General features: G+C 38.4%; 3 protein-coding genes across 3 annotated transcripts in view; 1 reads left to right on the top strand and 2 right to left on the bottom strand.

Annotated features, from left to right (window-relative positions):
* LOC106092214 (dynein axonemal light chain 1) overlaps positions 1 to 27237 on the bottom strand; it is a 170125-nt gene that overhangs the window by 100490 nt on the left and 42398 nt on the right. The window lies entirely within an intron of this gene.
* Positions 5628 to 23449, top strand: LOC106092212 (odorant receptor 85c-like). The gene is made up of 4 exons (XM_013259001.2): positions 5628 to 6400; positions 22693 to 22894; positions 23050 to 23205; positions 23268 to 23449. Exons 1-4 carry the CDS (start codon positions 5628 to 5630, stop codon positions 23313 to 23315), a joined length of 1179 nt encoding a protein of 392 aa, XP_013114455.2. The 3' UTR covers positions 23316 to 23449.
* LOC106092209 (nucleolar GTP-binding protein 1) lies at positions 23383 to 26001 on the bottom strand. The gene is made up of 4 exons (XM_013258996.2): positions 25841 to 26001; positions 25424 to 25698; positions 25031 to 25361; positions 23383 to 24913 (listed from the first exon to the last, which is right to left on the bottom strand). Exons 1-4 carry the CDS (start codon positions 25886 to 25888, stop codon positions 23609 to 23611), a joined length of 1959 nt encoding a protein of 652 aa, XP_013114450.2. The 5' UTR covers positions 25889 to 26001; the 3' UTR covers positions 23383 to 23608.

Raw genomic sequence — 27237 nt, 5'->3', positions numbered from 1 at the left:
TGTAAAAATTTTGAAAATTTCATAAGGGGGTACCCTATGAAAAAAGTTGAAAATCATCGACTTGCCACTTATTGCTGAAAAAAAGCTACAATATGTTTGAGTATCAAAACGAGTGACACCAATATGAAAAGCGATTTGCTCACAAATCCATTGATGTAACCCATTTTGAGAAACTCGAAAAATGGAGGAAGTTACAGCAATTTGAATTTCATTTAGGTTAGGAAGGGAAAATTTTCAAATTTTGATACCCTTTTTAGTAATTTGTGAAAATTTGTTCGATTTTCGATTTTTGGCCGGGGAAACCAAATTATTTTCGATTAAAAACGCGTAACGAATGTATAAAAATCCATTTCAGGTTGAAATTCGACAAAAAAATCTCGATGTAAAAATTTTGAAAATTTCATAAGGGGGTACCCTATGAAAAAAGTTGAAAATCATCGACTTGCCACTTATTGCTGAAAAAAGGCTTCAATATGTTTGAGTATCAAAACGAGTGACACCAATATAAAAAGCGATTTGCTCACAAATCCATTGATGTAACCCATTTTTAGAAATTTGAAAAATTGAGGAAGTTACAGCAATTTGAATTTCATTTGGGTTAGGAAGGGATAATTTTCAAATTTTGATACCCTTTTTAGTAATTTGTGAAAATTTGCTCGATTTTCGATTTTTGGCCGAGGAGACCAAATTATTTTCGATTAAAAACGCATAACGAATGCATAAAAATCCATTTCAGGTTGAAATTCGACAAAAAAACTCGATGTAAAAATTTTGAAATTTTCATAAGGGGGTACCCTATGAAAAAAGTTGAAAATCATCGACTTGCCACTTATTGCTGAAAAAAGGCTCCAATATGTTTGAGTATCAAAACGAGTGACACCAATATGAAAAGCGATTTGCTCACAAATCCATTGATGTCACCCATTTTGAAAAATTGAGGAAGTTACAGCAATTTGAATTTCATTTGGGTTAGGAAGGGAAAATTTTCAAATTTTGATACCCTTTTTAGTAATTTGTGAAAATTTGCTCGATTTTCGATTTTTGGCCGGGGAGACCAAATTATTTTCGATTAAAAACGCATAACGAATGCATAAAAATACATTTCAGGTTGAAATTCGACAAAAAAATCTCGATGTAAAAATTTTGAAAATTTCATAAGAGGGTACCCTATGAAAAAAGTTGAAAATCATCGACTTGCCACTTATTGCTGAAAAAAGGTTCCAATATGTTTGAGTATCAAAACGAGTGACACCAATATGAAAAGCGATTTGCTCACAAATTCATTGATGTCACCCATTTTGAAAAATTTGAAAAATTGAGGAAGTTACAGCAATTTGAATTTCATTTGGGTTAGGAAGTGAAAATTTTCAAATTTTGATACCCTTTTTAGTAATTTGTGAAAATTTGCTCGATATTCGATTTTTGGCCGGGGAGACCAATTATTTTCGATTAAAAACGCATAACGAATGCATAGAAATCCATATCAGGTTGAAATTCGACAAAAAATCTCGATGTAAAAATTTTGAAAATTTCATAAGGGGGTACCCTATGAAAAAAGTTGAAAATCATCGACTTGCCACTTATTGCTGAAAAAGGCTTCAATATGTTTGAGTATCAAAACGAGTGACACCAATATAAAAAGCGATTTGCTCACAAATCCATTGATGTAACCCATTTTTAGAATTTTGAAAAATTGAGGAAGTTACAGCAATTTGAATTTCATTTGGGTTAGGAAGGGATAATTTTCAAATTTTGATACCCTTTTTAGTAATTTGTGAAAATTTGCTCGATTTTCGATTTTTGGCCGGGGAAACCAAATTATTTTCGATTAAAAACGCGTAACGAATGTATAAAAATCCATTTCAGGTTGAAATTCGACAAAAAAATCTCGATGTAAAAATTTTGAAAATTTCATAAGGGGGTACCCTATGAAAAAAGTTGAAAATCATCGACTTGCCACTTATTGCTGAAAAAAGGCTTCAATATGTTTGAGTATCAAAACGAGTGACACCAATATAAAAAGCGATTTGCTCACAAATCCATTGATGTAACCCATTTTTAGAAATTTGAAAAATTGAGGAAGTTACAGCAATTTGAATTTCATTTGGGTTAGGAAGGGATAATTTTCAAATTTTGATACCCTTTTTAGTAATTTGTGAAAATTTGCTCGATTTTCGATTTTTGGCCGAGGAGACCAAATTATTTTCGATTAAAAACGCATAACGAATGCATAAAAATCCATTTCAGGTTGAAATTCGACAAAAAAACTCGATGTAAAAATTTTGAAATTTTCATAAGGGGGTACCCTATGAAAAAAGTTGAAAATCATCGACTTGCCACTTATTGCTGAAAAAAGGGTCCAATATGTTTGAGTATCAAAACGAGTGACACCAATATGAAAAGCGATTTGCTCACAAATCCATTGATGTCACCCATTTTGAAAAATTGAGGAAGTTACAGCAATTTGAATTTCATTTGGGTTAGGAAGGGAAAATTTTCAAATTTTGATACCCTTTTTAGTAATTTGTGAAAATTTGCTCGATTTTCGATTTTTGGCCGGGGAGACCAAATTATTTTCGATTAAAAACGCATAACGAATGCATAAAAATACATTTCAGGTTGAAATTCGACAAAAAAATCTCGATGTAAAAATTTTGAAAATTTCATAAGGGGGTACCCTATGAAAAAAGTTGAAAATCATCGACTTGCCACTTATTGCTGAAAAAAGGTTCCAATATGTTTGAGTATCAAAACGAGTGACACCAATATGAAAAGCGATTTGCTCACAAATTCATTGATGTCACCCATTTTGAAAAATTTGAAAAATTGAGGAAGTTACAGCAATTTGAATTTCATTTGGGTTAGGAAGTGAAAATTTTCAAATTTTGATACCCTTTTTAGTAATTTGTGAAAATTTGCTCGATATTCGATTTTTGGCCGGGGAGACCAATTATTTTCGATTAAAAACGCATAACGAATGCATAGAAATCCATATCAGGTTGAAATTCGACAAAAAATCTCGATGTAAAAATTTTGAAAATTTTATAAGGGGGTACCCTATGAAAAAAGTTGAAAATCATCGACTTGCCACTTATTGCTGAAAAAGGCTTCAATATGTTTGAGTATCAAAACGAGTGACACCAATATAAAAAGCGATTTGCTCACAAATCCATTGATGTAACCCATTTTTAGAATTTTGAAAAATTGAGGAAGTTACAGCAATTTGAATTTCATTTGGGTTAGGAAGGGATAATTTTCAAATTTTGATACCCTTTTTAGTAATTTGTGAAAATTTGCTCGATTTTCGATTTTTGGCCGGGGAGACCAAATTATTTTCGATTAAAAACGCATAACGAATGCATAAAAATCCATTTCAGGTGGAAATTCGACAAAAAATCTCGATGTAAAAATTTTGAAAATTTCATAAGGGGGTACCCTATGAAAAAAGTTGAAAATCATCGACTTGCCACTTATTGCTGAAAAAAGGCTCCAATATGTTTGAGTATCAAAACGAGTGACACCAATATGAAAAGCGATTTGCTCACAAATCCATTGATGTAACCCGTTTTGAGAAATGTGAAAAATTGAGGAAGTAACAGCAATTTGAATATCATTTGGGTTAGGAAGGGAAAATTTTCAAATTTTGATACCCTTTTTAGTAATTTGTGAAAATTTGCTCGATTTTCGATTTTTGGCCGGGGAGACCAAATTATTTGCGATTAAAAACGCATAACGAATGCATAAAAATCCATTTCAGGTTGAAATTCGACAAAAAATCTCGATGTAAAAATTTTGAAAATTTCATAAGGGGGTACCCTATGAAAAAAGTTGAAAATCATCGACTTGCCACTTATTGCTGAAAAAAAGCTACAATATATTTGAGTATCAAAACGAGTGACACAAATATGAAAAGCGATTTGCTCACAAATCTATTGATGTAACCCATTTTAAATTTTCATAAGGGGGTACCCAATGAAAAAAGTTAAAAATCCTCCGCTTGCCAATTGGTAGAGTAAAATGGAAAAAAATTTTTGGGTATCTGACCAAGTGATATCATTATGAAACGAGATTTTGTCTATTGAAGAAATTCAATTTGAGAAATTCCAATTGACACCTGAGCTTTGTAAATAATATATATCAGCATGTGTGTGTTAAGGTGAGGCATTAAAAATTGCAATTACTTGGCATTTGATTGAGACACTAACCACCAAGTATATTATTCATTGTTATCAAACAATATCTAATTGAGCCAATTAGGAAAAATCAGGTTGAGCCGACATATTTGTATCTCAAGGTTCTTTTAATACGTTAGCTTTAATAAAAATAATAAATTTTCCCAACATTTCATATGGGAACCCGAGATACCTCTCTTATATCAAAAAGTAAAGTCCAATTTATGTTTTGGCGCCACCACTTTATTGGAAGGTTTTACATGGCTTGATACCTAGCCATTTCGACAGCATTAGTGCGTTTGGCGCGACTGACGGACATGCAAGCTTCTGTGCGACGTACAGTGAATCGAACCGCAAACAACTGGTACAAAAACTTCCGTTTGAGAACGGGTAGGGATAACCCTTTGAAATTTTGAATTTTTACAGCTGACGTGCTGACGAGATTATGCTTTAAGGCCCTAGATAGTCTTTACAGGACCCTAATGTTGGTCACCACGGCAATTAAAAATTTTGTTCGGAAAATTTGTTGCATGAGTTTAGGACGTCTAAACCACATAAACCCAAATGATGGGTCTCGGCTTTGCGTTTTGAGAACTCGGGGGAGTTTTCCAATTGTTTTACAAAAAAAAATTACCGTTAATAGTATGCTAGCTGGAAAGGGCCCGCTCCGCTGCGCCTTCTTTTACACTCTTATTTTATCCGAACCCTATAATGGCACTGTCAGGAAATAAGTCCTGTTTTGGGGTGCTGGTACGGCCATTGAGATATTTCGCCCCAATGTGTACATCATTTTTGTGCTCTACTCTTAAATACCTAGCATTTGAGCCTTATATTGTTGTGGTCGGTAAATATATTCGGTATGGAGGTATTTTTGGAGGTGAGGTGGACGCTCATATATCAGATTCGTGCTCTAGTCTCAAATACCTTTCATTTGAGCCCCATGTTGTCATTATTGGTTTATATTTCCATTTGACGGGTTTTGAAGGTGGCGCGGCTTCGTTGGATATCCCAACCTAATAAACACACAAAATTTATGGTTTTGAGTTGTTACGTGGGAGACAGGCGATCCTCAAGAATATTCGCACTATCAACTTTTTAAGAGTCTTCAAAATAAGGGATAACCAACTAAAGAGACGAAAATCTAACTTTCAGACACAAAATGAGTTTTATCTACCTCCATACCATCTGCCTGATACATATGTACATGGAGGATAGCCAATTTGGTCTAATATTTGCAAACAAATACACAAAGTCTTCACACCCTATTTTGCAGTGCTTTTAGTGTTGGAAATAATGATCCATCGATTAGACCTTTACATAGTCTTCTAATGCCATAGTTAACCACAAAAAAATTTCACACGAAGGCAAATATGTCCCTTTTTATACTCGACTTTATGTCACTTAAAGTCATTACTGTTATTCTTGGCCTTCAGAGACCACATCATTGTCAATATCATGCAACTCCAATATATCCCGCTGGAACAGCAAGAGCGCTTTGAACGTTACATCTATGTTCCAGGATTGATTTACAAGTTTTTGGGAGTCGATATGAGAATCAAACCACAAATACACTCCAAATATTTACAAATTGCGGTGACATTAAATCTATTCATTGTGGTCATCCTACAAATCATCCACAATGTCATCTCAGAAGATACAGAGGAGCGCTTGCCAAATATCATTTTTAACAATTACATCATTGTGGGAATTGGTAAGATATTGGCCATCTATTATCATCGTTTAGCAATGGCCAAAGCTGTGGACTATCTGCGAGTGATATATCCCTCTAAAGCTATCGAACGCAAATATCAGCTTGGAGATTATTTTAAATTTTATTCACGCTTGGAAATGGTTATCTGGACATTTTATCGAATGGTAGGACCTTCGTTTTTGCTGTTACCTCTGTTTCAATCCTTTATAAATATATGGCTGCGGGGAAAATTTTCCTTTATTCTGCCATTACACATGTGGGGTTTCGATGAGGCCAACATTGGTGAAAGTTCACCATGGGTCCTCTATATCCTCTATTACCTTTTGGGAGGATGGTGCTGCCTTAGTGTCGGCATGTCTATTACAGCTTGCGATCTATTGCTGTATGGAATGATTATCCAATTGTGCCAACACTTTGATTTAAATTCGAAACAAATATTGGAGCTATCACCGGGTAATGAGATGGAAGCTTTGGAGCAACTTAAAAAAATTGGCATTCAGCATCAAAAGATTATGGAGTGAGTATAAATGAAATTTCATTCTTATAAATAACACTAAAATTATCAAAAACTCTATTGGGAATCGAATCTACAACTGACCCTTACACTAGAAATCCACGGAATAGAATAAAAAAGTCAAAAATATGACATTTAAGAACTGAAAGAGATAACTCTTTGAAATTTGAAAAAATCTTAAGAAAAAACCGAATAGAGATATCTTAATAATTTTTTTCAGAATTTTGCAGATAAAAGTGTCTTTAAAAAAACTTAAAATTAATTCTGCTCGAACTTTTTCACAAAAATTCCCAAAATTCCAATTTCGGGCAAAAATTATTTCAAATTCAGCATTTTTCTTAAAATTGGCTTGTTTGGTTCAAAAATTTGTTTGCATGTGTTTAGGATCAAGCATGTTCAAGATCCCAGATCAGTTTATATGGCAGCTATATCAGGTTATGTATCGATTTGAACCATATTTATCGCAGTTGTTGGAAGTCATAACAAAATACTGCATGCTAAATTTCAGCCAAATCGGATAAGAATTGCGCCCTCCAGGGGTTTAAGAAATCAAGATCCAAGATCGGTTTATATGGCAGCTATATCAGGTTATGGAAAATTTCAGCCAAATCGGTTGGGAAATGCGCCCTCTATTGGCTCAGGAAGTCAAGATCCAAGATCGGTATATATAGCAGCTATATCAGGATTTCAGCCATACTTAGCACAATTGTTGGAAGCCATAACAAAATACTGCATGCTCTAGTGGCTTTAGAAGTCAAGACCCAAGATCGGTTTATATGGCAGCTATATCAGGTTATGAACCGATTTGAACTACACTTATCACAGTTGTTGGAAGCGATACCTAAACACCACGTGCAAAATCTCAGCCCAATCGGATGAGAATTGCGCCCTCTAGATGCTCAAGAAATCAAGACCCAAGATCGGGTTATATGGCAACTATATCAAAACATGGACCGATTTGGCACATTTACAATCCCAACCGACCTACAGTAATAGGAAGTATTTGTGCAAAAGTTAGAGTGATTTCGACAGTAACTCCTTCGAAAGTTAGAGTGCTTTCGACAGACGGACGGATAGACGGACGGAAGACTGATGGACAGACGGACGAACATGACTAGATCGACCTAAAATATCATGACGATCAAGAATATATATACTTTATGGGGTCTTAGACGCATATTTCGAGGATACAAAGGGACCGCTGTAGTCAACAAAGAGATGGTAGGTGTTGATTAGTGCTTCTCGAGTCTTTTCCAGGATATGGCGCATTGTGAATTTCTGGTAGGTGTTGAATAGTGCTTCTCGAGTCTTTTCCAGGATATGGCGCATTGTGAATTTCTGGTCTAGGGTGAATTTGCCAGGTCTAAAGCCGCATTGACAGGGCCCAATTATCTCATTGACTTGAGGTTTTAATATTTCACACAGTACGCTCGAGAGTATCTTGTATGCGATGGGGAGGAGACTTATTCATCTGTAGTCGGCACTTTCCGTCTTGTCTCCTTTCTTGTGTACGGGACATAGTATTCTGAGGTTCCAATCATTGGATATGCGTTCTTCTAGCCAGATCGCTGATGGATACGCGTTATCAGCGTGTCGCCTCCGGTCTTAAATAGTTCAGCGGGTAACCCGTCGGTTCCTGCTGTCTTGTTTTTCTTCAGCAGGTAAACATTCTATACCATCATCATTGATTGGTTCTGCGGTATCCTCTTCGCCGCCAACGTCGAACACTAGGGTAAAATGTTCTTTGCATATCTTCAGCATGCTATATGTGTCAGTTACCAGATTTTCTTCTTTGTATCCGCAGAAGGATGTGCCCTGCAACAAAGCCATAGGTTTGATGTTTAATTCTTTGGTAGAATTTCCAGACTTCAATCTGACTCCTGTACATCTCAATTCGGTCACACTCACGACTTTCCATTTCCTTTTTCTTTCTGCGAAATAGACGCTTCTCCTCTCTCCTTTTCTCTTGAAGGAGAGGTATCCTTCATCTGGCGCGTTGCTACTAATTGCAGGGTTGCTCTATATGCCGCATTCTTGACTTTAATAGCATCTCGACACTCTTGGTCGTTTCTTGGGGGAGGCTTCCGGATTTCGGCATTTGGATTTCGCGGCATTTTCCTTGGAGTGAGCAATGGTTTGCCACTGCGTCATTATATCATCGGAACAAGGAGTGCTTTCATCAAGCACTTGGGTCAGTCGAGTGGAGCTGCCATCTGTTGTGTTTGCAGCTTTTCAATGTCGAGCTTCCGTGCAGTATCAGATCGTAGTTTCCTCGCCATGCTCAAACGGGTGCGAAACTTTGCTGCAACAAGGTAATGATCCAAATCTATATTCGCTCCACGGATCTATCGTACATCTAACACGCAGAATGAATGCCTTCCATCTATCACAATGTGATGAATTTGGTTCCTTGTGTTTTGATCGGGTGACTGCCATGTGGCTTTTTGAATATTTTTATGTTGAAATCTGGTGCTACTAACTACCATATTTTGCCGCGGCGAAATCTATCAGCCTCAAGCCATTACTGGATGTTATCTCGTGGATACTAAACTTTCCGACTGTTGGACAAAAGATGTCTTCCTTCCCTATCTTCGCATTAAAATCTCCCAGAACAATTTTAATATCATGGGCGAGGCAGTAGCCATATTCTCTCTCCAGGCGCTTGTAGAAAATATCCTTAGTCTGCTTGTCCTTGTCTTCCGTCGGGGCATGGGCACAAATAAGGCTTTTATGCGGATTGCGGCTAGCCTCTCATCCACCGGAGTAATGCTTGAGACAAGGTGTTTCAGTCTCCGACTAACCACAAATTCACAGCCAAATTCATGCCTCGTGTTATGGCAGCTGTAGTACAGTTCATCACCGTTTGGTGTTGAAGAACCTTAGTACGCAGATGCTGTTCGTAAAGAAATGTTTCGCGCCTAAGCACATTGGCACACGAAAATCTTGCTTGCTTGCGCAGCAGTTCAGTATTGGCATTTTTATCCAAGCGCCAATTCCTGATAATAAATTTGCTTTAAATAATTAGCAAAAGAGAGTAAAGTCTGTGCCTACTCTCCTGCAATTTTTTACTGGAAAAGTACTCGAACAGACCTATTGTTTCAAGCATGCCGACAGCATGTATAACTCATAATCGAGAAGCTTTTCAATATGAAGCAGTGCATAGTCCGCAGAAACGCCCTTGCTATAGACATGTTGACGCCCAGAGAAGTGATATATCTCCCACTGATTTCTGATAAAAAAAAAAGCCGAAAACTCTCTGTCTTAATAACGAAGTAAGAAAGACTAAAGACCTAAAATCTTTGGCTATGCTGTATAACAGCTTCCCCGCCTAAGGTATAAAATTACCTTAACCCCTTCCCAAGACTTGAGAGCATATGCAAATCCTATACATGCCATGGACACCTAGACATAGCCATCCCAAAGGCCAACTGCAGAATCTTTTGACAATTATTCTCAGGTTCGGTGCCTTAAAAGGGTGGAACTAGCATCTAAAAATAACTATACAAAGTCATTATTACAAAAAAAAAAAATTCCTAGAACAATATTTGTTTTCTGTGCTCTGGAACATTCGCATATGGGTATATCCAGGTGACATCTAAAGTGCATTATTAATAACATATACAAGTGTGTGTGTGTGTGTGTGTGTAAAAGAGGAGGTAGTATTATAAATAATAATTGACTTGGAAATCTTGTTTGAAAATGCTAACCACTAACTACTTGGTTCTATGTTGGACAACCATAAATAATTGAATCCGTAACGAAGTACTTAAAATGACCATGTTATACCTAACACTAGGGTATTCTATTTTTTAATACCTTAATTTTCAAATTTTGCTGAGATCAAGCAACATGGGGGAACGCCCCACCCAAACGGACATGGCGGCCGAATGGGACAATATGGCCCTCAAATGAAAGGTACAGGGAAATAGAGTGTGAATTTTATATAAAACTGTGTCGCCGTATATATGGGAGTACTCCCCTAACGATAAACTAAACAGCTGGGGCTGTAAGGGACAGTATGAAAACAATTTTCTGAAAACAAAAATTCAAATATAAAAAATTGTAAGAAAAAAACGGTTAAAGATATCTTCAAAATTCTTTTTGAATTTTCTGGATAAAAGTGTCTTTAAAAAATCTAATACAAATAATACCCGAAAGTTTTCACAGAAATATCCAAAATACCCATTATGGGCAAAGATACTTTCCACATCGGCATTTTTTAGTAATTTTGCTGTCGAGGCTACAAAAGTTGTTAGGTGAAAACCATTTTTGCATGGGTTTAGGGGACATGTGAAGTAAAACAAGTAAAAGCGTGCTAAGTTCGGCCGGGCCGAATCTTATATACCCTCCACCATGGATCGCATTTGTCATGTTCTTTTCTTTTCTTAGGCAAAACAGGATATAAGAAAATATTTGCTCTGCTATTAGAGCGATATCAAGATAGGGTCCGGTTTGGACCACAATTATATTATATGTTGGAGACCTGTGTAAAATGCCAGCCAATTCGAATAAGAATTGCGCCCTTTGGGGGCTCAAGAAGTAAAATAGCGAGATTGATTTATATGGAAGCTGTATCGGGCTATAGACAGATTCAGACCATGTTGATGGTCATGAGAGAATCCGTCGTACAAAATTTCAGGCAAATCGGATAATAATTGCGACCTTTACAGGCTCAAGAAATCAAGATCCCAGATCGGTTTATATGACAGCTATATCAGGTTATGAACCGATTTGAACCATACTTGGTTGGATATCATAGTGCCAAAATTCATTCAAATCGGATAAAAATTGCGCACTCCAGAGGCTCAAGAAGTCAAGACCCAAGATCGGTTTATATGGCAGCTATATCAAAACATGGACCTATATGGCCCATTTACAATACCAACCGACCTACACTAATAAGAAGTATTTGTGCAAAATTTCAAGCGGCTAGCTTTACTCCTTCGGAAGTTAGCGTGCTTTCAACAGACAGACGGACGGACATGGCTAGATCGACATAAAATTTCACGATGATCAAGAATATATATACTTTATGGGGTCTCAGACGAATATTTCGAGTAGTTACAATCAGAATGACGAAATTAGTATACCCCCCATCTTATGGTGGAGGGTATAAAAATGTGCCCAAATGGAGGATAAATTAGGTTAGGTTTAAGTGTTACACTCAAAGAAAGTTACATTAAAAAAAATTTGTTGGTAAGAACTGGTAAAAATGTTTGCTGAAACAACAGAAAGTCTGCTGAAAAAGGGACAACAGTAATTTTTTCCTGTTGTTTTCAAATTTAAAAAATTAAAAAAAACCTCAAATGTATATTTTTCAAAAAATTTTATATTCCATCTTATTTTTCAATTTTGCAAGCATATAACTTATTATTTTTTTTTAATTTTTTGCAATAATTTTGCTGTCGAGGCTACAAATGTTGTTAGGTGAAAAACATTTTTGTATGGGTTTTTGCATGTGAAGTAAAAAATGTGCCCAAATGGAGGATAGATTAGGTTAAGTTTAGGTGTTACACTCAAAGAAATTTGTTAGTAAAAACTAGTAAAAATGTTTGCTAAAACAACAGAAAGTCTGCAGAAAAAGTGACAGCAGTAATTTGTTGCTAAAACAGCAAACTTTTCCTGTTGTTTTCAAATTTAAAAAAGTTAAGAAAACCTCAAATGTAAATTTTATATTCCATCTTATTTTTCAATTTTGCAAATATATAACTTAAATTTTTTGCAATTTGCCAATTTTTTATCAAAATTAAATAACAGCAGACAATATAACTACTACTCTTACATGTATGCTTTTAAACAAAGAATTTACGCCTAAAATTGGCAAATTATTTCATTAATATGTAGAAAATGTCTCAATTGTTGCTTTGAAGTTCAAAAATTTTGAATGGGGCAAACAGCGACCGCCATGGAGGACCCCAGAGCTGGTTGGTCTAAGGAAGGACTGCAGAAAACTCTTCAACAAAGCAAAAGCCACAAGAGCACCACACGATTGGGACATCAACAAGGCTGAGCTAAGCAAATATAAGGGAGAGCTGAGAAAGGCTCAGAACAAATCTTGGGTAGAATTCTGCAGCTCAGTGGAGAATACATCTAAGGCCTCTAGGCTATGGAAGATTCTCTCCTCGAAACCTATTACGGTGGGGAATATTGAAGTCAGAAAATGTATGGACAATGTCTAGCGAGGAAACTCTAAAACTACTCGTTGATGCACATTTCCCGGGAAATTCTCCAACGGACAACGTGGCGCCAGAAGAGGTTGTCCCCGGTAGGCATACGTCGGAGGCTATTAGGGAAATTGTGTCTAAGCCGAAAATCCTTTGGGCGATAAGAAGTTTCGACTCCTTGAAGTCGCCAGACTCTGATGATGTATCACCGGTTGAATTACAAGCTGTGTCTGATAGACTGGTTCCCTGGCTTAGGGAGATATACTCTGCTAGCAACACAATGTCATATATACCTGTGGGATGGAGGGACACAAAGGTCACTTTCATTCCGAAAGCAGGAAAACCCTACCACACGAAGGCGAAAGATTTTCGTCCTATTAGTTTGTCATCCTTCATGCTGAAGACTCCTGGAGATCGCCTGTCGCGGCAGCAGCATGCATATAGTAAAGACAAATTCACTGAAACAGCTCTTCACGACCTAGTCGGCTACATAGAGTGTTCTCTCGCTGTCAAGCAATATACAATGGTAGCATTTCTTGACATTGAAGGTGCTTTGAATAATGTAAAACGGACATCAATCATGAAGGAGTTGGAGTTTCTAGGCATCAACTCTACCGTAAGAAAGTTTATTAATAACTTACTCGCTAAATGATGCATTACGGCAGGCTTGGAATCTGGGGATCTAAGACGGTGGGTGAGCAGAGGAACACCTCAAGGAGGTATACTGTCTCCTCTACTTTGGAATATAGCCATTAACTATTGTTATTATTGTCTCTGGAAAAAAAGGCTTAAAAGTGGTCGCGTATGCTAATGACATGGCAATTGCGGTTAGGCGAAAGTTTCCCAGCACTCTTAGAGATATACTTTAGGAAGCTCTATGTGCAACAGCAAAGTGGGCTACCGAAAGTGGTCTAGGTATAAACACGTGCAAGACAGAAGTAGATCTTTTCAACAGGAGATACTAGTTGCCTACAGTGGAACCTGTCTCCTTGGGTGGAAAGAATGTTCCATTTGCTGGACAGGAAATTGAACTTCAAATCCAACATTTTGGAAAGCGCAGGAAAGGCAACTCTTGCCCTATACACCTGCTAGAGAGCCTTTGGCAAAAATTGGGGGTTTAGACCGCGTGTCATGCATTGGGTATATACTGCAGTTGTCAGACCTATAATGCTATATGGTGTTGTGGTTTGGTGGACGGCGCTTTAAAAGTCCACCTACTGCTCAATACTTAACCGCATTCTAAGGATGGCTTGTTTGTGCATCACAGCCGCACTGAGGACGACATCATCTGATGCACTGAATTTAATACTACATCTTATTCCGTTGGACATTGTAACTACCCAAATTACAGCGATCACTGCCGTGAGGTTAAGGGAGCTTTCTCATTGGCCATGTGGCGGCTACGGACACTGTGTTATCCTTGATACAATATCCGATGTTCCAGGCAGTGTAGATTACACCCTACCTAAGCCGCTTTTTGATAAAAACTACAGTACCACTATTCCTGATAGAACCGATTGGAACTACGATAACCCGGGATATCGAAGAAGTTACATAGACTTCTATACGACCAGATGAGCTTTGGTGTGTACTCTAAAGATCTAGAGCTGGTCATATCGAAAAGGTTACCCCACCACTGCAGTGTGCATCGAGCGAAGATCCTTGCAATTAAGACTAAGATATAATGTCAATATCTTCTCAGACAGCCAGGCAGCTATTAAATCCCTGGAAAACGTATTTCTGAACACAAAAACCGCCCTCGACTGCCGCAGATCTCTCAACGAGATGAACAGTTCAAAATTCGCGTTCTAGGTGCCGGGCCACAAAGATATCCCAGGGAATTGTAAAGCGGACGAGCTTGCGAGACTAAGAACTACCCTACACATACCAGGATGTAATCTGCGGGTATGCCTCCAGTGACATGTAAGCTAAGTTTTCAGGACCAGGCCCGAAGGACAACGAATGATAGATGGTCACAAAGAGGGGGCTGTGAGCATTCCAAAACTGTGTGGCCTTATCTAGACTTGAAGAGGTCTACTGCTTTGCTGTCATTGGCTAGAACAGACGTCTCAGTCATTGTGTCCCTCATGACAGGTCTATTGTAGTAGGAAAACATGCTGACAGACTGAAGATTGCTAGCAACGACTTTTGCAGAAGCTGTGAGGACATCGACGAAGAAGAGACTATATGTATGTCCCGAACTAACGGCTTGTTAAGTTCGGCTGGGCCGAATATTATATACCCTCCACCATGGACGGCATTTGTCGAATTCTTTGCACGGTTTCTCTTTATAGGCAGAAACGATAAAACGATAATGGGAGGTAATTTCAAGAAATCCAAATGAATTATTTACTTGTCTGGATAAGAACTGCTGTCGCTCAAGATATCAAATCGAGAGTTTATATAGGAGCTACTTCGCATTCTAGACCGATTTTGGTCATAGTTGGTATGGATATTGGACGTCATATCAGAAGTTAATGTACAAAATTTCATCCATATTCCTCCGTAAAGGAGTTATATCGCGATTTCGGTTTATATGGGAGCTAGATCATATTAAACACCGATTAGGAATTTACTTAGGAAATCTGCAAGAGGTCATATGAGAAATCATCGTGCAAAATTTCAGCCAAATCTGAAAAGAATTACTCCCTCTAGAGGCTCAATAAGGATTTACGGTAGATTTGCACTCTCTAGAGGCTCAAGAAGTATAATCGGGAGAACGGTTTATGTGAGAGCTATACATATAGACAGATTTAAGTCATTTACAATGCCAACCGACCTATAGTCTTTACTCCTTCGAAAGTAAGCGAATTCAAACATGGTTAGATCGACTTAGAATGTCATGACGATCATGGGGTCTTAGAGGAATATTTCGAGGTGTAACAAACTGAATGACGAAATTAGTTCACCCCCATCCTATGGTGGAGGGTTAAATAAGAAATACATTTTTCTCTAGTAAATGAAATTGAGAGAACTTACCCCAGTTTTGTCGCGGGTCCTTTCACAGAAACGATATGGAAAGGTAAGGCCCTATATTTTTTGGGCATTCCTTGCTTATTTAAGGAGATGGGAGAATACTGACTACTGTGTCTCCAAAAAAGGCCTTTTTGAAACAGTTTGTCTCCTGAATTTTATCGCTGTATGGTACCCAATATTGTTTTAAGGACAAGATTAACCGCAAAAGACTCTCACAACAAAGCCAACATTTTCTATTTATTCGTGATGTCCCCTGGCTGTCATTACAACAATTCTAGGCCACCAGTGACCACGCAGTCGTCAACATGCAAACCCAAAATATTCTCCTGAAACAACTAGACCGCTTTGAAGTCTACTTTAAAGTTCCAGCTTTCATTTACAAGTTTTTGGGTGTTGATGTGACAATCCAAACTCAAAGACACTCCAGATATCTGCAACTGGCGGTGACATTAAATCTCATCACGGTGGTGAGTCTGCAAATCATATACAATATCACCTCAGAGGACTCAGAGGAGCGATTGCCCAACATTATTTTTGCCAATTACAACATTGTGGGTTTTGGTAAGATATTGGCCATCTATCATCATCGCTTGGCAATGGCCAAAACTGTGGACAATCTGCGTATTATATATCCCCCAAAAGCGGTCGAACGTAAATATTGTCTTGGAAGTTTTTTCAAATTTTATTCACGCTTGGAAATGTTCGTCTGGACTTTTTATCGAGTGATAGGACCTTCCTTTATAATTCTACCTCTGATTCAGTCCTTTATCAATATATGGCTCTTGGGAAAATTTTCGTTTCTTCTACCATTACGCATGTGGGGCTATAAAGCGCCCGATAATGCAGGAATCGACTCATGGATCATCTATATGCTCTACTATGTATCGGGAGGCTGGTGCTGTCTTTGTGCTGGAATGTCTATCACTGCGGGTGATTTATTGCTTTATGGCATGATCTCTCAACTGTGTCTGCACTTTGATTTACATACAAAACAAATTTTCGAAATTAAAACGAGTAATGAAGGGGAAGCTTTGAAAAAAATTAAAAAAATTGGTATACAACATCAAAAGGTTATGGAGTGAGTATTATGTATCGAAAATCCAATTTTGATCAAAAATTTTATTGAAAATTGAAATATTGCTAAAATATTCAACGAAAATCCAACTTAGGAAAAAATTTTCTATTGCAATTACGGCAAAATTTTCTTTAAAAATCTAATTTTGACGAATTTTCTTTGAAACTCATGAAATTTTCGACAAAAATCGTGTTTTGACGAAATTTTCAAAAAAAAAAAAAATAAAATAATTTAACAAAAATTTCTACAGAAGTCCACCCTCCCTGTAACGATAGCAATGTCAAAGACCTGGCATTGCAATAGCCAGTATGCACCTCTATCAGTAGGCCGATGTCATGTTTCCCCAGCCCTAAGTGCGGTTATCCTTCACAAAAAACTCGAGTTCTGGGCTTTGACCTAGTATCAGCCCACTGTTTGTTTGAGTAGTTATTATAGCAAAATTTCTATCCTACTATGAAGCTCGCACAGAAGGTGGGTTCACTGATTTATAGCATGATCAGCGCTCATCAACGATGCCTTGTCAGGACCCTCACTGCTACTTGACTATCCATATATACCGTTACATGGCAGCCGGTTGTAGTAGTAATACTTCTTTATTGAGAAAATTTTTGTTTTCATTCATTATACAATTTATACAAAGATTCAAAAAAATCAATTTTAGAAGTAGTTGGAATTTGCGATAATGTAATAATTACGTCTATCGCGTTATATATAAAACAAATTTAAGTTAATCGAATTCATTCATTAAAAAGTTTCTATATTTATAAGTGGTTTCCACATAGTTTGCCAACCTATCCCAGTCTTCTTCTTCTTCGCCATCAAGTACTCTAATCACCTCTTCCTCATTTAATATTGGTCTTTGAAATGATAACATTCTGAATTCTTGAAGTACAGGACATTTTCCCAGAAAGTGTTGTATTGTTTCGATCTCACGCAAATTGCATAGTTTACACTCTCTACTCGATGTATCGGAATCAAATTTATTATACCCCAAAGGAATCATTCCACTGCGTGTTTTGAATATCCATACGATCTTATTGTAAGAATTTTTATCGTTCAGGTAAAGCTGAGCTCGGTTTGGATTCAAATATTTATAAATTCGCAGACTCTGACAGTTCTGTTGTCTCCATAGTCTCTCCTCATGTAGTCGCATTTTTATGCTGCTGAGTAAATTTTTGCAAAATGCCCTCCAGTTAGCTAAACATGAAGTGGATTGGTCCCATTGTATGTTAAAGTTTTGCGACAGGGTAGCTATTTCTTTTGCCCAAAATGTATTTTTCTCCAATATAATATTAGATAATTGTTTCGGGAGCCTGCATGATTCATGGTGATACAGTGTTTTCTCTATATACTTCAAATGTAATCCCAGAGTATAAATCTGGGTATCTTCTACATCTGTTTCCAGCATCAACACGTAGTTTGGAGTAAAACTTGGTACTCTCAAAATCCGTTTCAAAAGATATCTCTGCAGTGTATTAACTTCTTCAAAATAAGAGTATCCCCAAACTTGAGCAGCATACGTTTGAATGGATCTGCAAACAGCTAAAAATACCTTCCATTTGTTATTCATATTTATATCATTTCTTTCCATAAATTGTTTCCATATAGAATTTATTGCGTTTTTTGCTTCATTATTTCTGTTTTGCACATGTTTATGAAATTTCATTTTGGGTGTAAATACTACTCCTAAATATTTAAATTCGTTGCAGATTTTTATCTCCCTGCCTTTGTATGTCCATTTCTCGTACTTGCTTAGCTTTCCTCCATTTCTGAAAACCATTATTTCCGATTTGCTTATATTCACTTCTAAGCTCCATCTTTTGCAGTATAATTCTAATTTATCTATCATATTCTGTAGGATTTTAATATCATCAGCTAGCAGCACAATATCATCTGCATATAGAAGTAATCTTATATTGATAGATTCCACACATAATCCGCCTTCAATATAATCATGCAAATCATTTATGTAGAGTGTGAATAATAATGGTGATAAAAGGCAACCCTGTTTAACACCCTTCGTTGTTTCAAAATATTCGGATATTTCTTTTCCGTTCCACACAGCTGATTGGGTATTGTTGTACATTTGTTCTACCAATCTAACGAATTTATATGATATACCCATTTGAAAAAGCTTATAAATAAGGGCTTGTCTCGATATATTATCAAATGCTGCCTTGAAATCTACAAAGAAAGCATATACTTTTTTCTTTTCGCTCAATTTTAGGTTAACGATAGATGCTAGATTGTATATATTATCGGTTGTTGCATAATTTTTGCGGAAACCAGATTGAAATTCGGTTAGGATTTTGTTCTGTTCAACCCAGTTGTATAGCTTTTCGTTCATTAATCCCATAAAAATCTTAGCTGCACAGTTCATGAACGAAATGCCTCTATAATTTGATGCTTCATTCAGATCTCCTTTTTTGTGTATTGGGAAAATAATGGTCTTCGCAAATATAGGATCGATTTTTCCATTCGTATACAATCTATTGTATGTATTTAGAAGCAGGTTATGAAATTGATCAGTGGCATTCATGAAGAATTCATAAGGGATTCTATCTTCCCCTGGAGCTTTATTAGTTTTTACACTTGCCAAAATTTTCTTCAGTTCGATCATAGTAAACGGTCCATCTAAATCAGAATCTTCTTTATAAAAAGGGGCATAATAGATAAGGGTGATTTCTTCAGAGTTATTTAATAAACCTTCGTAATAGGATCTAAATACTTCGGGGGTTATGTTAGAGGATACAAGATTGTGTTGGTTGCGCATTTCTCTAGCCGTTTTCCACCATTCCTTGGAGTTCCTTATACAATTGAGGTTATTAGCCATGTTGTTGTAGTACACCTAGTACAGCCGGTTGTACGTACCGTATTGACCCGATGAAGTCCTTCATCGACAAGCGCTGCCGCCTCAGTGTGAAACACACTGCTACAACAACCGTTATAGTCTGAACACCCTTAAATAATTGAGCCATGCCTTCTTATCGACTTTTCTTCTCCAGGTTAACCTCAAGTCAAGAGCTACGCTGAGTTCCTATTTGTATGGTGTTCATCATCATAATGAGAAGTTCACCAGAGAGCTACTGGGCGCGTCCACAGGTTACGGTTAGTGGAATGCTCCGTATAGGGAGTAGCTGCAACTGCAGTCGCGGGCATTCAGCGGCTCTTGCTTAAATACTGAGTGCCTTATCGCCTGTGCCCTCCTCCCCCCCTGTGGTGTTCCCCTAGTCACAATCTTCTTAACTGAAACCTCCGCTAGTGATTTGTTGATAATCCTGCCCTTTAGCATCTAATCAACTCAATTCAACAGACGAGATGGGATCCACATGTCAAACAGAGCACCATACATGGACTCGAAGCCCATGTTATGTCGAAGATGAACCGAAGAAATTTTGTTTGCAATCTTATAGCAACCCAAAGGCACGAATGTGTTAAAACATGTTGGGGTCAAGCAAACTGGGAGAACACCCCACCCAAACGGACATATTTACCGATTGAAAGTGGAGTAAGAATCTTTTGCAAAAGTCTGCGAGCCACCCACCCACCAAAAAAAAACACTTCCCAATTGGACATGTAGGCCAATTGTGATAATATGGAACTCAAGGAAAAGATCTTTTGAATTAATGAATTAAGGTATGAATAATTGCTATAAAAATTTGGTCCTAAGTGTCTGTGGACCGACGGGACTCACGGAGACACCGGAATCTTGGAATTATAATGTTGATCGAAGGTTTATAATTACGGAATTTATGGTGAAGGAATCCTTGAGAAGCTTTAAACCATATTAGTCACCCGGACCTGATGGAATATTTCCGGCGTTACTACAGAAAGAGGCAGACTACCTGGCGCCCCACCAGGCCAATATTTTGCACAGCGTGCCTGGGACTTGCATATACTCCGAAAGCCTGGCAGGAGGCAAGGGTGGAATTTATACCCAAGCCCGGCAAGGCAAGTTATACGACACCAAAGGCCTACAGCCTTACGTCCTTTCTATTCAAAACCATGGAACGTATTGTGGACACCATGATAAATAGTAGGACATCCGGCGAACTGCTTAAATACAAACAGCATGTCTATGTCAAGGGAAGGTCGGTGGAGACTGCCCTCCACGAGGGTGTGCATAAAATAGAAGAATCCTTCGACGCCAAAACGCACACACTGACGGTATGCATTGACATCGAGGGGGCTTTTAACATTGTGTAGACCGATACCCTTATCCAATCCTTAGACCAGTACCAGGTGGACCCGGTCCTTAGAGACTAGATAAACCATATGCTAAGGAACAGGTGGATAAATTGTGTGTCCCATGACATAAAAATAAGGGAGAAAGGGACACATGGCACGTCACAGGGGGCGTTTTATGGAAACTCCTATGGGTGACTACCATAAATGACCTTTTACGGATGCTGACTGAGGAGGGATTAAATCCCATCTGCTACGTTATAATACTTCTAAGGGGTAAGGATCCGAACCAGCTATGCAAAAGAGCCGAAGGTTCTTACATATGGCATATGCCTGGGCTAGACCCAGAGGTCTCAATGTTAACCCAGAGAAGACAGAAATATGGCTGTTCACGAGGAAGACGAAGGTGGGCCAATATAACGCACCACGTTTCCTCAATAAAACGATTTCGATATCTGACAATGTCAAATGCATAGGTATGATCTTGGACAGGAAACTGAATTGGAAGTGTCATATTCAGGAGCGTATTTAGAAGTTTCACAGATGTTGGGCACTATGTAGAGGGGCCGTAGGCTCGAAATGGGGCCTAAATCCGAGGATAGTCCACTGGCTCGTGATTAGACCAATGCTTACAAACGCCTCAGTACTTTGGCGGACTGCGATGGAGAAAAAGTGCAACATAAGGACCATACAACAGATTCAGAGAACAGGTTGTCTTGGCATATGCAGAGCGATGAGGACCAAGCCCACAAGGTCACTGGAGACTATTCTAGATATCCGACCCATTGACATACAGATTAAGTGTGAGGCAGCCACTGCGGCTATGAGACTTATTGCGATGGGAGAATGAATTGAGGATGGGAACAGCTCATACCATCGCGGTATAATCGAGGCGACGATACGAAACCTGGAAGGAAGGGAAGAGGTTTCCGGTCGAATATCTGAGAGGACACTTAACGCCAAGTGCGAGGCACTGCTGCCAGCGTCACAGTCATGGACTGACGGAACCCTAGTGTTGCCATCTGGAAGATCATATTACACGGATGGATCAAAGCTAGAGGACAGAGTGGGCCTGGGGGTCTACATTGAGAAACAAGGGACTGAGATTTGTTTTAAACTGCCTGACCATAATTCGGTCCTGCAGGAGATCCGGGCGATTACGGAATGCGTGAAGTGGTGTGTTGCTAACGCGAGGACGTCGAGTGTGCACATCTTAACGAACAGCAAAATTGCCAAAAGGGCAATAACAACCAGTACAGTAAGGTCACGAACAGTCTTGCAGAGAATGAAAAAGAGATTAACGCCTTTTCTGAGGATGGTAAAATCCGCATCGTTTGGGTGCCGGGCCATAACGGATTAAGGGGAATGAAAGGGCAGACGATTTGGCGGTGAAGACCAGAGGAGTGCCGTCAACAAACTTGGTTAACCCCAAGCCTTTCAGGTCGACACAGTCCGAGTTAAGGGCGTAGGCGACCAATGTGCATGCAACCCTGTGGAACGGCGAAACGGTCGGTCGGACGGCAAAAATCCTATGGGGGAAATCCAAAGAAGAAGAGGCTATTACCGAAAGGAAGTAAAGAGGTCAGTATAGCTATTGGTATCATGACGGGACACACAGGACTACGAGCTCACTTATGTCAAATCGGCGCGGCAAGTGATAGCATGTGTAGGGCATGCGGGGAAATATCAATGGGTCTAGCTTTCTTTCTTTTGAATGTTGCAAACGAATGCACTAAGTTATATACGGTAAATGTGGTCATTCAATTTGGTAATTCTTCATGTCAGCCATCTTTTATAATACTTTTGATTACTTGTGCTACTTGTTATATTGGTTTCATTACCTTTGACTTTGATATATGAAAAAGAACCAATGAATGTTTCCATTCTTTTTACAGATTAGCCAAGGAAGTTAATAGAATATTTGGTCCATCAATTATTTTCTCAGTGATGTCGTCGTCATTCATTTTGTGCCTTGTGACCTATCAGATGCTAGACGATGTTCCATACTTTACAATTTTAAAATCATTCATACTACTGTTGTACGAAAGCAAACAGGTGATAATCACCTGTTATATGGGACAAAAAATAATGGAATGTGTAAGTAATGACAATAAATTTGGATGAGATGAAAGACATATGAATGTTACTTACATTTCTACTTGTGGCCAATGATTTCCAACGTCTTTAGTCATGTGTGCTTTGTAGTCCTCTGACTTTTGCTTTCATCTAAAAGAACAAACTTTCCTTTTTAGAGTTCCCTGGTCAACGAATCGCTTTACATGCACAATTGGGTGGATGGATCTGTGAAATATCGTCGCCATGTATTGATTATGCTTTTGTGTACAGCCCAGCCATTTGTTCTCTATATAGGCGGAATAGCAGATATAACTTTGGTAACGCTTAAAGTGGTAAGTGAGCCATACAATAAACAGAAAACTAAAATTATAAAAATCTTATTTTCAACTTTCAGGTATATGGCAATGCTTACCGCCTTTTTACCGTATTCAAAAGCACTTAAGTTTCACCAAAAACCAGCAATAGTTTATCCTTCACAGCATTTGGGGATTTTAAAATAAAACAAATGCTTAGATTTTGTGTTTTCAATGTCATACACACATACATATGTAGTATATATGTAACTTAGTTGTTAGTTTTACATATCAATTCATATTACAATTAGAATTTGTAAAATTCTTCAAAATAAAGCTGAAGTTGAAGCTTCCCGACATTGTGTTTTATTTTCGTCTCTATCTATGCGAAATGACCCCCCAAAAAATAGAAAAAAAATTAACTAAAACTGAAACATAAAACTTATCGTCTATCTGCAGTACCACTACCGCGCTTGCCAGCGTATAAATGTTTGGGCATTTTGGTACCAATGAAACGATCGGCCTCGCCCTTAAGACCCAAACGTGTAACCTTCTTGGCAATATCTTTCTTGGCCATAATTTGGGCCTTCTTTTTCATGGCCACATTCTTAATGCCCATGGTATCACGAGCTGGTTTGCGCTTCAATGGCTGGCCAGTCTTCTTGACCACAGCCGAGGATTCTTTGTCTAGCAAAGGTTTCTTCAGAGTTTTCTTGGAGCCCACAGCAATTTGACCGCGACGCAAGTCAACCACAGCCTTAGTGAAGTTGGCATTTTCAGTTCCAGACATATCGACACCCAGGTTCTCCATGGTCTCCACCAATTTGTTGACCGAACGATCACGCACCTTGGGCTGTTTGTGGCGCGGTATGATTGGCTTGTTTTTTCTTGGCTGTAGACGTTTCTCCTCGCGCAAAAGGAAACGTTTGGTGCGTATTTTCTTGGCCATTTCACGAATTTCTTTAAGTGTCTCATCCATAGACATGTCGGGTATATCGTAGACACCACCCTCCTCTCGTATACCTTCGGCTCGTTCCAATTCTTCCAATTTCTCAAAGATATCGGGATCAATGTAATCTGCAATATTGTGTCCTTCCCAGAATTCAGGAATGGCATCGTAGCGCTCCTCTTCGGCAATTTCGCTGTAATTCTTTTGCAGATCCAAAGTGTAGTCATCACCCATTTCTTCTTCGATTTCTTTTTCCAGTTTGCGTTTGCGTTCTGCCTTGGTGGCATTCTTTTCCAGCTTGGCCAATGCTTGTTCTGGTATGCAAGGAGCTCGGACCTTGTCATCGCGTGGCGCAGGCATTGCCACATGCAAACGATTGAGTATATTGTCGACCTTCTTAGTGCGCATCTTCTGGTCCACTCTGTAGGAAAGCAAACGCTCACAAGCCTCCATTTTCACCTCCATGACTCCAGCCTCATTGACAGTGGATAGGAACAATACAGGTACACTCGTATCTTCTTGAAGTTTTTCTATGACTTGTCTCTTCTCTGCGGACAAATCGTCCAAACCAATAATGTCGATTTTATTGATGGCCAAGATGAGAGGTTTATTTGTAAATAGGGGTTTAATGCTTTCAAAAAGTTTTACTTGTTCTTCCAGAGAGTGACCACATTGTTCAGAAATGTCCATGAAATAGAGAACAGCAGAACGCAAATGAGCCAAAGCTGTTATGGCTTGCATTTCAATGACATTGCGTTCTTCAAGGGGATGATCTAAAATACCAGGGGTGTCAATTACCTAAAAGGAAAATGTTTAGAGTTCTGTATTATTTTGGAGCAAAACGACTCTAATCGGATTATTTGCGCTAGGAGGCGAAACAAAAACAGCAAAATAAACACCAATCTGTTTACTCACCTGCCATCTCAAGTATTTGTAGTCCGTGTGGCCAACATACAAAGATTTTGTGGTGAAAGCATAAGGTTGTACCTCAACATCAGCTCGAGTAATCTTGTTAATGAATGAAGATTTGCCAACATTGGGGAAGCCGCAAATGATAATAGTACGCGAGTAAGGATCAATGGTGGGTAAACGTGACAAATGTTGGCGTACTTGTTCCAAATATGTTAAATTCGATGCCTGTCTCTTCATAATTGTGGCCATGCGACCCAAGGCAGCCTTTTTCAATTGTTTGCAACGATACAAGGAATCGCCATATTTCAACAAGCGCACATAATCTTTGCCAACACTAAAAAGAAAGGACAATAAGCAATAAATCTACCATATAAAGCAACAAGACCCTTAACTTACTTGTCTATTAAATGTCTGGCCGTATTCAATTGACCCAAAGCCAATTTGTAATGATCCTTGTCATAGAGCACATTCATTAAATCCGCATAGAAGGGATGTACATCATCCAGCTTGGGAAAATCTTGAATAATCTGTGACAAACGGTCGTGGAAATTCTGTTGGGTGAATTTCACTTTGCGTGTGTAAAAAGCACGAATACGGGAAATCTTGTAGCCCTTATGCACAACGGTGGGGGTCTTACGTTGTGTCTTGGATAGCATAATATCGATAAAGTCCTGCACAGAGCATGTTTAAAGAATTTCATCATTATTTGTAAACAAAAATATATTAACGCAAGACGCAAAATATTGCCAACAAGGTTATGTGTAGTTGCCTTCCTGACAACATTCCACAATTGCTGCTTTGTTTTGAACTTACCTTTGCTGGCGGAACCACCATTATTTTCTTAAAATTATACAAACTCATTTTGATGTTTTTCCTTGTATTACACGTGTAATTAAAAGGAAAATTAAAAATTATTAAAAGGCTGCAAATGCCACAACAACCACGAGGCACGCAAAACCCAAAAGGAACGGAGGTGCCAGATGCTACCAGCTTCAATGACAACACAGAACATATGGCAATATTTAAGATAGCATGTTGCCACATTGCTTTGGCTCGTCGGCATTGCCAACATTAAAATATTGCAGACTGGAAAGAATTTAAGGGGGTGTTTTCACTCAATTAGAAAACTCTAACAATAGCCGGTCATATTTGACGATATTAGATTTTTGTTATCCTACTTTTGTTGTTTTCTTCGTTGTCGCATATTTTATAAAAACGAACACACATTTCCTGTACACGTACACGCCCGCACATATTTTCTTAATGGTTGGTATTCTATTCTGCTTTCGGAAAAGTCGCGAAAATCTTTAACTGTTCCGCGATCGGAATTTGAAAGTTATGTATAGGGTTTTTGTTTTATCTGCACTTAAATAAAATAACAGAAAGAAAAAACGATCCATTGAAACCAATAAAACAAAAATGATGCCGACAATGATGTCAAGCGTTGCCACTAAAATTTATTTTTACTATTTTCCTCACTATAAAGAGAGTATTACCTATTCACCTCTTTTCCTCCAGCATTTCGCCGACGTTTTTTTTATATGGAGTTTGACAGCATTGCGACTGAAAACACTACAACACGCATGGCAACACAGAATGGCGCTCGAGTTCAATCGTCAAAGTTGAAAATTCGTAAACTTTTGCTCTTCGCTTTTGTGGGATTTGTTTGCAGAGTTGCATTTTTAATGCGTACGGATAGTATGTAACTCCACCTCAATGTGTGTCGGCAACAACCAAGGCATATTAACCCAGGTAGTGTACAGCAAACAGCTGAGTACAAAAGTTTTCTCATAAAGTGTCAAGAATTTTCTGTCAACGATTTTTGCATAACACACAACCAACGAAAAATGGAGCGAACTGGCAAAACATCCAAAATCCTGATTTTTTGTTGTTGGGCAACTGTTATCTGTTAAATTTAGTTCTGTCTGGATAATGGGCAGAGTGATCCCGCTATTGAAGCCTGGAAAGGACCCGAGTTTGGGGGAGTCGTACAGACCGATCTTCCTTCTCTCAACAGTGGAAGAGACGCTTGAGGCATTACTCCTCCCGAGCCTCGTAGGGGAATTTCCATTCGCCGAGCATCAATATGGATTTCGAAGACTGCATAGCACAACAACTGCTTTGCATGCCATCACCGCACACATTTTCCGTAGCTTCAATCAGTCCAGACCATGTGATAGGACGGTCCTCATGGCACTGGACTTATCAAA

The sequence above is a fragment of the Stomoxys calcitrans genome, chromosome 5 (genome assembly GCF_963082655.1).
Source record: "Stomoxys calcitrans chromosome 5, idStoCalc2.1, whole genome shotgun sequence".
NCBI lineage: Eukaryota > Metazoa > Arthropoda > Insecta > Diptera > Muscidae > Stomoxys > Stomoxys calcitrans.
Note: the sequence above shows the minus strand (reverse complement) of the source record. Positions and strands in the feature narration are given on the sequence as shown.

Coding starts and splice junctions, on each gene's coding strand:
- LOC106092209 (XM_013258996.2), bottom strand. CDS start 25,888: ATGAGTTTGTATAATTTTAAGAAAATAATGGTGGTTCCGCCAGCAAAG. Junction 25,699..25,840: donor TGGTGGTTCCGCCAGCAAAG/GTAAGTTCAAAA, acceptor TGCTCTGTGCAG/GACTTTATCGATATTATGCT. Junction 24,914..25,030: donor ACAAATACTTGAGATGGCAG/GTGAGTAAACAG, acceptor TTTTCCTTTTAG/GTAATTGACACCCCTGGTAT.
- LOC106092212 (XM_013259001.2), top strand. CDS start 5,628: ATGCAACTCCAATATATCCCGCTGGAACAGCAAGAGCGCTTTGAACGT. Junction 22,895..23,049: donor GACAAAAAATAATGGAATGT/GTAAGTAATGAC, acceptor TTTCCTTTTTAG/AGTTCCCTGGTCAACGAATC. Junction 23,206..23,267: donor CTTTGGTAACGCTTAAAGTG/GTAAGTGAGCCA, acceptor TTCAACTTTCAG/GTATATGGCAATGCTTACCG.